The sequence below is a fragment of the Xyrauchen texanus genome, chromosome 46 (genome assembly GCF_025860055.1).
Source record: "Xyrauchen texanus isolate HMW12.3.18 chromosome 46, RBS_HiC_50CHRs, whole genome shotgun sequence".
Taxonomy (NCBI): domain Eukaryota; kingdom Metazoa; phylum Chordata; class Actinopteri; order Cypriniformes; family Catostomidae; genus Xyrauchen; species Xyrauchen texanus.
The window spans coordinates 25716020-25730006 of record NC_068321.1 but is presented as its reverse complement, the minus strand read 5'-3'; the positions used below and the strand labels follow the sequence as shown (position 1 = coordinate 25730006).

Here is a 13987-nt window from a genome sequence, read left to right as displayed (position 1 = left end):
CTTAAGAAAATATGGTAAAAAAAAAAGAGAGTCGATCGTGGTTTGAGACACATTTGTTAGGTTCTTACCCAGAACTTTACGAGAAAGAAAGTGTTCACCGGTCCCTTCTCGAACAGCTCCTTCAACCCTCCTTTCTTCTCTGGGAATTTGTCATAAATTTGCCGTATGTCCACGGCCTCCAAATACGGATCACTATACGTAGGGTTGGACTGACCAATGTGGACAAACAGATGTTTGTTGACCTGCAAGACAAACATGTGAAAATGTACTCAAGTATGAGCAGGTTTGGTAAGTATAAGCGTTAGGATTTAACCCATAATGGACGTACAGTGTCAGGATCCTGAGGTTGCTCTAGAAAAGCAGAGAACTCCAACAGGCGCAGTTTAGAGCTGGCGATACTTCGACCCTGCCAGGGGGGAGCATTTGAGGTCATGGAAAGACCTGTTGCGCTCTCGTAACCTTAAGAAGAGAAGATAAACTATTGAGCAAAGCACTTGGAAATATACTAACATTGGGGAAGAAAGTGTCTTTATATACACACAGTATATTAGACATAAAAACATTGTTTTTAAGTATAGACCTGTTATAGATGGCGGGCCGGTGGCTTGCATGACAAAGTTCGGTTGGGAAAAGGGCTTGATACTGTTTGGAAAAGATAATCAAATGTAACATCAACCTTCATCAGTGTCTCTCAGTTACAAAGGAACTTGAATTTCTGACAAACTACAGATTTAAAATACACAAACTTACTCTTCATGACCAGCTTGTCCTGCGAGAGCTCCGTGCCAAAACTGCGCAAAGATATCAATTAGAAGATTAAAACAAAGACACATGGAAAGCTCACAGAAGTGGTCATAAGGATTCAGACTGGTGTAATTGGGTGCACTCACCCCACCAGCTGTCGGGTAGGCCTGCCGCGAGAGCCCATGCAGAGCCATCTTGTTCTGAAAGGCTGTGGTGGAGATGATCTGGGCCGATGACATGGTGGACATACTCTGCAAAGCTTTGTCTTTAGCCACCTGGTCCTTTCATTAGACAATGAGATGTGGAACAGGATAAATTAATATGTAGTTTGCAAAATGGCCAAAAAAAATTTTTTTTATTTGAACATGACAAGTAATGTTAAAGTAGGTCAACCAAAAATTCTCATTACTGTAACAGGAAACAAATAATGATTATTTAAATAGTAAAATATTTATACATGATGGCGTTGTGCCGTCTTTAATGCATGCATATTTAAATGAACCCTTTAAGCTCATATGGGCCTGTGAGAAAAAACTACAGCCTTGATTAACACAAAATAGGTATTGTTTGAAAGCATAGAAGCTGTACTTTAAAATGCATGTAAGCATTTTGACCAAAACTCATCAAATAGTCATGTGTCATATGTTGTTGGAAAGCTCTCAAAGAGTAGAATACAACCAGCCTGTATGTTTTACTCACAGACCGAGTAATAGCTAAGTATATGTCTTTGTCATGTTATATGCCTCGTTTTCACTTAGAACTTCACAAAAATAATTGGAACATACAATATCACATACCATTACTTAGAAGAGGTGATTATCTTTTAAATTAGTCCACACACACAAGGTAATCAGATGTATTGATCATTAGATAGTCCACATGAAGCACAATGTTACATATGGCCACCAGGAGATGGCGCCAAATACAGGATTCAGACACAATGATGACTCAAATGGCACAGAATGAAACTCATTCTGTGAAATCTCATTATTAAAATCACATCTGCATGCTACACAAACCTTAAGTCATTGTTGTGTTTGCATGTGTAATTAGTTCTTATGTACAATTATTATGTTTTATTTGTTTGGAGATGCTTTTGACACATGGAATATTTTTACACTATAATCAGTTATTTTTGTAATGCTATTTGATTGCTTTGTTGCAACTCACAACTGTCAGTTCCAGTTGACATGATTGGGAACAAAACAAAAGCAGTTTTTGGGAGCTAACTTATTTACATCCAGAGATATATAATGTCAAATCAGAAAAATACGGGGTAAAAAGTAAAATTTTGTCTCAATTTATTTTGTGATTTTAGCAGTTTCTTAGGCTGAGAGCCTCAGAATTTACCATAATCTATATCATAAAAAAAATGTGACCCTCCTTGTTTTTGTAGAGTTTAACCCTTTAATTTTGGGATGCCACTGAAACAGGAAATCTTTAAAAACTCCTTTAGAGCTAAAAGGGTTAAAACATATTTTATTATAGCCATTTTACCTGGTTTTCTAAAAAAGTAGCATCTCACTGTTTTTCTCAGAATCTTGCACATGAGCACCATGATTTTAAGACACCCATCAATCCGTCATAATTCAAAACATGGTCTGTCATTTGGATATATTTTTATAGTAATAGCACACTTTTGGGGTAGCTTTCATTCATGTTTGTAGCACAGATGTACACCAAGTTACACACCTAATTTGAATACTTAGGGTTAGAGGTTTCTTTAAATCTCAAACCATTAATAAGAGCAATAATAATAGTAATGCCTGCCTAAACAAGTACCAATTAGATTATTTTACAATCAAAGGGAAGTCCCCATTTATAGAAAGCTAAGTAAACATATGAGCATATGTGTTGTGGGGTGGAGGGTACGGACACTATATAAAGTTTATAGCTCTGGCAGCGTATGAGTGGTGTTGACAAGTTGACTCCTTCACCTAGAGGTCAAATGAAGAACTGGGCACTCAGACATCATGAAACAGGAGACCATGCTTTGAAAACAACATGTGTGGAGAACCAACTCCTGTATCTGCTTCACTCCAAATCATGTTTACTAAGACACAAATGTGTATCTGTGATCTGTTGGATGTCAATTTGAGACTCCTTAAGTATTTTACTAGAAGTCAAGTCTGTTTAAATCCAGCTTGATCCAACAGTGCAACTTTCACGCAACTAAAACTGCATTTGCAAGTTGCATCTTTAACAGTGTAGCTTCCCAAGATACAAGCTGCTCGTTTAATCACATTCAAGCACACAACTACCAAAATCAATTCACAATTACCATTGATTGTCAGTGTTCAACAGCATTAAAAGATACGTTTACCCTATGATATGCAACCAGAAAAAGTGGAAAACACCATTATTTCTAGACCTGAATCGAAAACAAAGTGATAAAGAAAAGAATGTGACAAACAGCTATGTAGAATTTTATCACACTGCACTGCTAATTGTTGACAAAGTAGCAAGCTATCAGTGGTGGATTTATGCATGGGCGACAATGGCCGCCACCGTGACACGGATGCCCTCCATGCGAGAGTTTGCGCTATCTTTGGTTGTATGCACACAAACTGTGTGTGTATTTTATGTTAATGAAGTAGCGTAAATATTGCTGTTTTCCTAAAGGCCCAGGTATACTTCATTTTTCTGTGTTCCGGATCGGATTGCGCTTGGCCGACCGCATTGCCTTTCTGAGTATGCTCTTCTGACCGTGAGTGAATACGATTGCGTTCGATGCATGCACACTACAGCTGCTTTGTGATACTCTTTTAGTACAGTCAATATCCGCCGCACGCACCAACAATCTTGTAATCAGATTACTGGCTTTCAATGAAAGTAATTACTTTTAAGTACAATACATTGGTTGCAAAAAATATGATTTGTGTGTAATGTGAATTCATATGTTCATATGCACATCTGTTTGCATTTCTGTGACAGCTGAATGTGTGTGTTAATGAACAAGGAGAAAATAGACATTACTTTGAATTTGTTGGGTGTAAATATTACAGATATCTGTGACAAGGGTTTTAGAAAGTAACTTAAAAGTAAAGTAATTAGTAATGTGATTTCTTTTCAATTAAGTAATTGGTAGAGTAATCTGATTACAATGTTAATCAGAAGTAGTTAGTAATTTTTTGTGGATTACTTTCTTTTAGTAACTTACCCAACACTGTCTAAGATGACTTGAGAAGCACGTCTTATCTTGGCACCAAGTCTTAAATCAGTTCCTGCATTTGCATTTGCAGTTTGAGGATTCCACCAGCAGATGATATTAAAGAGCTATCAATCACTTTTAAAACCATAATTTGTTTGTTTGTCCCTATTTTCTAATGCATTGCAAGCAGAGAAAAACCTCAGAATTAAATTGCACTTGACCCAGCCCATTAGCGCTTAGAAATGTGCAATTTCACCAACCCTTTTGCGCCTGGACTTAGTGCATGCTTGCACGAAAATACCAAAACATCATGGCCATGCCCACTGACTTTGCACGTATGACTTATCACATAGCATTGCGCTAAAGGCATAACGCTCTTAAAATTGGGCCCCTTAACATCTTGCACAAATTTGCTTTCACAAATGTTGTTTTAAGGATGTTTCGTTAATTTTACTATATATATATATATATATATATATATATATATATATATATATATATATATATATATATTTGCAATTAAGCATCACTACTTTTAGATAATAATTGCCCAATACTAGTTGCAGAGGTCTGATTTTGATAAAACTTACGCAAAACTACCAAAAAGTTTCATCATGTAACCGCCGATAGAGAGGTCACGTTCGGCCGCGGCTAGCTCAAGCAACTGTTGTGTCCTTGAACCATGTCTCGCCAATGCATTCTTCAGCCCTGAACGGGCAAACCTTGCAGGCATAATTGAAATATGGCCATGTGTGTGTCTGCTGCAGTTCTCAGTTGCAGAAACATATTTAAAAGTGCTGTCAGTCTTAGCCGTGTGACCAGCACCGCGTTTGGACAGCTGCGCCAAGATGGCTGTCGGCCAACAAGTGAACTATGCCGTATGATGAAAGACAGGAGTGCACAAGGAGAGGGTTCGATATTAGAGAAGCCAGAGATTCGCTTTTATACTGCCAGAGGTCAGAAGTTTTTCGAATATTAGCAACATGGTCTGCTTAATATGACGTATACCAATGCTAGCATTTAAATTCTTATCTTAGCTGTGCCTAGGCTATATATTAACTTCGTCCACAATTTGAACCTCGTTTTGGAGCGTGCACAAATGCTTTGGCTCAATCGTTAAGATGTGTTAATGGTGCTAATTTGTAAGCAGGTGACTAGCATTAGCAGAGTAGCTACCTTGAGTTTCACCTGGATTTCCCGAGCTTTTCGTCGCGCCAACACCTGAATGTGACTGGACACCTGCGAAAAACACAAAATTAATTTTTAGATTTTTTTATGGTCTTACTAAAAAGTACTACCATACAGTGATGGTATCAGAAGGTAACCATGACCCTTTGATACATACAATATCCATATTTATATACCAAGATATTTACATGCCACTCCAATGTACTTAATGGAAATTTCCACGTTCAATACAAGTTAAGCTCAGTCGACAGCATTTGTGGCATCTTGTTGATTACCACAAAATCATTTTTAAATATAAAACTTGTGTCTATTAGTGTTTGATGTGAAATGTACAAGACCAACAGGTGTTTACATAATTTTCCTGCAATCTTCGCACATCTCAGCAATTACCCTGACCTCATTTGTTCAGTAGACGTTTGTGCGCTCTTTGCTCTGCTAGCAAGATGTTTCTAGTTTATCGAAACACTAACATTTTGCCCTCGGGTTCACCTTGGATCTCTCCAAGGGCTTAAGACTCAGTATGTGACAATGTCTGAGTGACATCATATGATATTGAGTGCCGGCGGGAGCGCTATCGAATTCCAAATCCCCACCCCTACAGCTTGTGATGTGCCCCCGATCGTAATGGGGCGCAGGGGCGGGGAGCAGTTGTTTGTGGGTCTAATGAGTGGGGGTTGAGTGAGGTGCTGAAGAGACACACCGATATTAGATCCGCTCTCAACTGTGTGATAAATCCCGCTGCTGAAGTCCATTTCAGCATGGGGGACCTCAGGGGCCAAACATTTACACTCGGAAAAAGTCTTTTTTTCCATTACTTTTCCATGACCATTTTATAAATAAGCACAAATTATATTCACTATAGAAATGTTTGTGACTTTTGAAGATTTTATTGGATTCCATGAATTTTCCAGGACAGAAAACACAATTTTATATGGATGTGTGAAAGTTTAAAGTCCACAGAGATCACAGATTCGTATAAACTAGAGCTGTTAATATTAACGCATTAATGCATTATATTGTTACATATTGTTTTTGGTTTTTTTCCTGAGATGGAAAGAAATGAAGTATATTTACAGTCAAATTTAAGCATTTCAACCAAGATTTACTACGAACACTATGCGATAAATCTCAATTAAATATCAAAATCGACTCTCAGCACTAACTACGAAGAATTATGCGATTAATGGCGTTTCAATTTTTTTTATCAATTGACAGCACTATGAAAAAATATGAGATTTATCGCAATTCAAAATTGTAATTGACTGTCAGCACTAACTATGAAAAATGATGGGATTAATAGCGATAATAAATTAAAATTTATTTCAGCATTAGCTACAAACAATTATTTTATTAATCGTGATTAAAAATGTTAATCAACTGTCAGCACTTCGGAAAAATATGGGATTAATAACGATAAAAAATGTAAATCGACTAACAGCACTAACTATGAATATGTATGCAATTGATTGCGATTAAAATTGTAATCGGTTGACAGCACTAACTATGGAAGAATTATGCGATTAATCATGATTAAAAATGTTAATCAACTAACAGCACTATGAAAAAATATGCGATTAATCATGATTCAAAATTGTAATCGACTGTAAGAACTAACTGAAAAATTATGCGAATAATTGTGATACAATTTTTTAATCGACTGTCAGCATTAACTACGAACAATTATGGTATTAATCACGATTAACTAACGGTAATCAACTGACGGTATTAACTCTGAAAAATTATGCGTTTAATTGTGATTAAAAATAGTAATTTGCTGTCAGCACTAACTATGAAAAATTATGCAATTAATTGCGATAAAAAATTGTAATCGACTGTAAGCACTAACTACGGAAAAATATGGGATTAATAGCCATCCATCCATCCATCCATCCATCCATCCATCGTCAACCGCTTATCTTGTGTACAGGGTCGCGGGGGGCTGGAGCCTATCCCAGCTAACACTGGGCGAAAGGCGGGGGACACCCTGGACAGGTCGCCAGTCCATCGCAGGGGGATTAATAGCGATTAATAAATTTAATTGACTGTCAGAACTAACTACAAAAAATTATGCGATTAATCGTTATTAAAAAATTTAATCGACTGTCAGCACAATATAAACATATTTGCACTTCTTCACAGAAATTCCCTAAACATTCTAGAATTCGAGAAGGTGTTAGAATCCAAATCTCTGTACCTGTTTCCTTGTTCGTGTCTTCCCTGTTCGAAGCTTGATGTACCGCGCAATCAGCTCGTTCCGTCCTGGAAACAAAACAAAACAGTTGTAAACATTTAAGTCAACACAACGGCATTCGCAACCCATTTTTGATTGAGGAAGTACGAATGTTTACTGAACCAAACACACATCTTAATCGACTGCAATGGCCCGACTGAGCAGGTGCTCTTCATAAATTAGTGTACTTGTTACCCAAGTAGACAAATGTATCAGTGAATGTTTGAAGGACGTTCAATATAAAAGTTAAATATAACTTGTGAACAGAATGTTTTTATTGGGCGTCATTTCCAAAACATGATTCAAATATGATTTTATTATGTGTACTTAGGATACATTAAATGTTAGCTATGAAATTAGCCATAGCAAAACAAAGGAGTCATTCAAGTATACTAAGATATTCTTAAATTCATGGAAAATATCTGTTCAACTTTTCACTCTGATTGTTATGATGCCAAATACGAGATACAAGAGATTGCATACGAGAGATTGTGTGCGTGTTTGCTGAAGGGTCACATTGGACGAGCAGGTGAAGTGATAGAGACGTTTCAACGAGGTGTAGCAGTTGCTCTGTATGTCAATGTTTGTAGAATATGATTTAATGCCTCCTGTAAATCTCTGGGCTCATTTATCCAACTGGATTCGGTTACTTGCCAAGACGGCTCAATATACTCATTATATGGCCGCAGATGTCTGTAGAACCACCGAACACCTCCTTTTGCCCTTTAAACACCCTCTGCTGGACTGTTTTATGGCAAAAATGGCAGATAAATGACCATGCGTGGCATCATGGGAGGATCAGAGAGCCCAGAGAGGAAAATGGTGTTGAATCTTTCCTACATGATCACACGGGAAGTCGGCGTGTTGTTTCCGATAGTTCCAATACACTAGGATCTGCCACATTATGCAGACTCAACGACAAGCGCCATCCCCTACCAGACATTTTTGCATCGGCTCCAGCATGTTTAGCTTCCCCTTGTGGCGCGACTAAAAGTGTATTGCATCAGCAGCGTGGGAGAACCAGGTTCAAATGCCGCATTAAAACCAGGAAGAATTGACCAACACAAATAGTTCTTGATTAAAAAATTATATCAATGCATATGAATCGGCAGGATTACTAATCGATGCATAGAATCGGTACACCCCTACTTGTAATTATGCATAATTTACTGTTATTAATATAGTCAATACATGTAATATGTATAACAAAGTCACTGTAAAATAAAGTGTTACCAACTTACAGTATTTATTTGATTTGATTAAACAGTACTCAATTCAATTTGATGGATTTTTTTAATGAAATTTAAATGCATAAATCTTAAAAACACAAGTATTTTTTGTGTAATATGAAATTCCGTTTCTGCCACATAAAACATGATTGCTTTAGTAAGTCAATTAAAAATAATGAGTCATATTTATCATAATTTTGAGAAATAAGACAATTTATAGATTTAAAATCATAATTTTTAGATAAAAAGACAATTTATAGATTTAAAATCATAATTTTGAGAAAAAAGACAATTTATAGATTTAAAATCATAATTTTTAGATAAAAAGACAATTTGTAGATTTAAAATCATAATTTTTAGATAAAAAGACAATTTATAGATTTAAAATCATAATTTTTAGATAAAAAGACAATTTATAGATTTAAAATCATAATTTTTAGATAAAAAGACAATTTGTAGATTTAAAATCATAATTTTGATAAAAAGACAATTTATAGATTTAAAATCATAATTTTTAGATAAAAAGACAATTTATAGATTTAAAATCATAATTTTGAGAAAAAAGACAATTTATAGATTTAAAATCATAATTTTTAGATAAAAAGACAATTTGTAGATTTAAAATCATAATTTTTAGATAAAAAGACAATTTATAGATTTAAAATCATAATTTTTAGATAAAAAGACAATTTATAGATTTAAAATCATAATTTTTAGATAAAAAGACAATTTGTAGATTTAAAATCATAATTTTTATATAAAAAGACAATTTGTAGATTTAAAATCATAATTTTTAGATAAAAAGACAATTTATAGATTTAAAATCATAATTTTTAGATAAAAAGACAATTTGTAGATTTAAAATCATAATTTTTAGATAAAAAGACAATTTGTAGATTTAAAATCATAATTTTTAGATAAAAAGACAATTTATAGATTTAAAATCATAATTTTTAGATAAAAAGACAATTTGTAGATTTAAAATCATAATGTTGAGAAAAAAGACAATTTATAGATTTAAAATCATATTTTTGAGAAAAAGACAATTTATAGATTTAAAATCATAATTTTTAGATAAAAAGACAATTTATACATTTAAAATCATAATTTTTAGATAAAAAGACAATTTGTAGATTTAAAATCATAATTTTGAGAAAAAAGACAATTTATAGATTTAAAATCATAATTTTTAGATAAAAAGACAATTTGTAGATTTAAAATCATAATTTTGAGAAAAAAGACAATTTATAGATTTAAAATCATATTTTTGAGAAAAAGACAATTTATAGATTTAAAATCATAATTTTGAGAAAAAAAGACAATTTATGGAATTAAAATCATAATTTTGAGAAAAAAGACAATTTATATATTTAAAATCATAATTTTGAGATAAAGACAATTTATAGATTTAAAATCATAATTTTGAGAAAAAAGACAATTTGTAGATTTAAAATCATAATTTTTAGATAAAAGACAATTTATAGATTTAAAATCATAATTTTGAGAAAAAGACAATTTGTAGATTTAAAATCATAATTTTGAGATAAAGACAATTTATAGATTTAAAATCATAATTTTGAGATAAAGACAATTTATAGATTTAAAATCATAATTTTGAGATAAAGACAATTTATAGATTTAAAATCATAATTTTGAGAAAAAAGACAATTTGTAGATTTAAAATCATAATTTTTAGATAAAAGACAATTTATAGATTTAAAATCATAATTTTGAGAAAAAAGACAATTTGTAGATTTAAAATCATAATTTTGAGAAAAAAGACAATTTATAGATTTAAAATCATAATTTTGAGAAAAAAGACAATTTGTAGATTTAAAATCATAATTTTGAGAAAAAAGACAATTTATAGATTAAAAATCATAATTTTGAGAAAAAAGACAATTTGTAGATTTAAAATCATAATTTTGAGAAAAAGACAATTTATAGATTTAAAATCATAATTTTGAGATAAAAGACAATTTGTAGATTTAAAATCATAATTTTGAGATAAAGAAAATTTATAGATTTAAAATCATAATTTTGAGAAAAAAGACAATTTGTAGATTTAAAATCATAATTTTGAGAAAAAAGACAATTTATAGATTTAAAATCATAATTTTGAGAAAAAAGACAATTTGTAGATTTAAAATCATAATTTTGAGATAAAGAAAATTTATAGATTTAAAATCATAATTTTGAGAAAAAAGACAATTTATAGATTTAAAATAATAATTTTTAGATTAAAAAGTCAATTTATAGATTTAAAATCATCATTTTTAGATAAAAAGTAAAAAAAAAATTAGATAAAATGTCATAATTCATGAACTGGATAATTCTGCATGACAGTGAACGGTGACTGTGGCTGACATTGTGCCTAATATCTCCTTTTGTGTTCCACTGAGCAAAGAAAGTCATACGGGTTTGAAACAACATGTGGTTGAATAAATGATGACAGAATTTTCCTTTTTGGGTGAACTAGCCCTTTAAGATGGAAATCTGGGCTGCAGGAAGTGTCATTAAATAGTGACTCCTCAGTGCAGTCACGGTAACGGAGTGAGGAGGTCAGCGTCTTTGCAGTCTTTGCTTAGGCGATCTAAGGGGGGCATTTCTGTCTGCCAGTAAAAGTGGATGGGGGCAGTTTGAGATGCCAAGCGTGTTACCAGCCTCTCAAAGGTATAGTGCGAAATCTCACTTTCGGCTCAATGTGGTACGTGTGCATGCAGATTTTCCACAAATAAATCTTTGATCTTTCATGATTATATGGACAGTGTAGGTTTTAAAAGGCCTGTGAGGTTCTTAAAGGAACAGTACACCCTAAAATGAAAACCTCTATCTCTCTCTCTCTTCCTCCTCTTCACATTCCTGTCATTCCTGATCTGTGAGTCGTCGAGCATCTGCTCAGCTCATATAAACAACTAACACACACACACACACACACACACACACACACACACACACAAATGTTTACCTTGCTATCTAAATGAGGATATACAACAGACTTCTACTGTTTTATATAAAGCTCATTGTAATGATGACAGACAAGCCCTAATGTCAACCCAACCCCTAATAAAAGAAAGCTTTTGTCAGAAGAACATCACTTTTGGAGACAATTTTGTTCCTAAAGTATAACAAAAAGAAAAAACATAGTGAGCAAATGATGACAGATGGACAAGCAGACCTTGTGCGACCTGCGTACACATGTGCGGACGTTGTGTTTTGGCTTCGCTATACGCAACTGAATACCATTCACAAGACTCTAGACGGTCATGTAAGGGTTAAACTTCTGGCGCACCGAGTCCCGTGACACAACGGCATGACGTTGATTTCCGTGAAGCACTCCTACAGGCGCAGAGCAAACAAAAGTGCCTCCGATAGAGGAAAGATTCCTCCGGTAGGAGGAAATCTATTGTTATTGACGGTTTTATTATTATTCTTCTACTTGCGCCCCAATATCTCAAAAAGTCAATGGTCAAAAATTTTCAAATTTGGCACATTGATACTACAGGGCAACTGGTACCCCCACACCAAGAATGGTCCACATTCACCCTTAGGGGGCGCTATAGGCCACGCCCAAATATCCCATTTTAAAAACGATGGCATTTCCGCCCCATTTGTCCAGTTCTTCTGAATCTTGGTGTACATGCCTGATTTCTCATTGGGAACAAAAAAGCCTCAAGGACCCATAAAGTCCGGCATGATGGATTTTCCTGTTCACTGAAAATTTGGGAAAACCTACAAAAATCCTCTTCTCTTGAACCATAGATTCAATTGACTTGCAATTTGGCACCCATGTGCAGAATTGATGTCTTTCAATTTGTTACTTAGCAAAAATGAATACGATGCAAAATGGCTGAAAGGGGCGTGTTTATGTAAATGTCCACATTGCCTCGATATATATGTGTCAATAAATCAAATGTCATTGTGACTGGGGGTTTTTCAAACCTAGCATGCTTCAAGATGACATCACTCTGAAGTACCTTGCATCATTTCACCTTGATATGTCAAAAGATGACTGAACTACAGCTGTTTGAACTTGTGCCAAATCTACCCTTCCTAACCGGGCACCCCTCACTCCCTCCGGCCTTGCCCACATGCTCTGCCACCCAGTTCATTTTAACATAAAAAAAATCTTCCATTGTAAGTGCCTCATTGTAACCCAGATTTTAGTTTTTTTTTTTAAGAAAAGGAGGGACGAGACAAAATACATTTTTGTGGTGATCAATATTATGCCACAAATGCTGTCGATTGAGCTCTACTTGTATTGAACCTGGAATGTTCCTTTAAGTATTAAATCGCAATAAGGTCTTGCACATTGAAAGCTTGAATGGCTGCGTTTAAAAATAGACTGCAATCAGCTCTTCAGTCAGCGCTTCAGTCAGCGTTGTGTAAGCAAGTGGCGCCCTCCGGCGGTCTGGATGGCATTTCCATTAAACATTAAACCACTAGAAACCTTAAAAGGGCTTTTTGTTCTTTTGGTAACTGTTTATTTTCCCATGATGGTGGTTGACATTTCTGTGGAATTGCCCAACATATGCATGATATGAATTTGTGATGCTCATATACAGAACTAACATGTAAAATGTGAGTTTTATTGTTTTGAGCGGAAAAAACTAAAATGGTATCTTTCATTGTGGCTCTCTTTATACTTGTCCTGTCATGTGTTCAACAGATCCAATCCATGTTCAATGGAAATTACTTATTGTTAGAACAGAGAAAAGCTTTTGAAGCGCTTTGTATATTTAAATTAGTTTTTTATTAATGAGCAAAACAGTGATCTGATGACAAAATAAGGTAAGTGGCAAAATATTGGTATCTGCCAATAGGTTTTTGTTCAAATCGGTATCGGTGGATCCCTAGAATCAGGGACGGATTATGACTTGATTATGAAAGGCCCCAGGGCCAATTATCTCCAAAGGGCCCCCCTCCAAAAGTTGTTGACCTGGTGGTGGGGGATGGGGGGCTTGTTGTGTGTGTGTGTGTGTGTGTGTGTGTGGGGGGGGGTAGTCTTTTTTTTTTATAAGGAAGTATAAGGAAGTGGTGGCTCAGCGGTTAAGGCTCTGGGTTACTGACTGAAAGGTCGGGGGTTCAAGCCCCAGCTCCGCCAAGATACCACTGTCAGGCCCTTGACCCTATCTGCTCCAGGGGCGCTGTTTCATGGCTGACCCTGCACTCTGACCCCAGCTAGTTGGGATATGCGAAAACAACTGCATTTCATTGGCCCTGTACACTGCACAATGACAATAAAGATGTCTTTTTTATTGTTAATGGTTTTTTGAGTGGGGGGGATTGCCAAACTGGATCGTGCAACCCTAAAGCCCAGGGCCCCCCAGGGCAGTCAATGGCCCCTGGGCACTGGCCCCATTGGCCTGGTCTGGGTTCCACATACATTTTTAGGAAAACTTGCTTGATAGGTGCTACTAATTACAAATGAAAAGGGGAATGGAA

The 13987-nt window shown here is 34.9% G+C and overlaps 1 protein-coding gene across 1 annotated transcript in view; it reads right to left on the bottom strand.

Annotated features, from left to right (window-relative positions):
* Positions 1 to 13987, bottom strand: part of LOC127638626 (transcriptional enhancer factor TEF-3-like) — a 43066-nt gene that overhangs the window by 14709 nt on the left and 14370 nt on the right. Inside the window, exons 3-9 of the mRNA XM_052120233.1 lie at positions 7278 to 7342; positions 5072 to 5134; positions 891 to 1025; positions 751 to 791; positions 581 to 642; positions 329 to 459; positions 69 to 242 (exon numbers count right to left, since the gene is read on the bottom strand). Coding sequence (XP_051976193.1) covers positions 69 to 242; positions 329 to 459; positions 581 to 642; positions 751 to 791; positions 891 to 1025; positions 5072 to 5134; positions 7278 to 7342 — 671 coding nt within the window. The remainder of the gene's footprint in view (positions 1 to 68; positions 243 to 328; positions 460 to 580; positions 643 to 750; positions 792 to 890; positions 1026 to 5071; positions 5135 to 7277; positions 7343 to 13987) is intronic.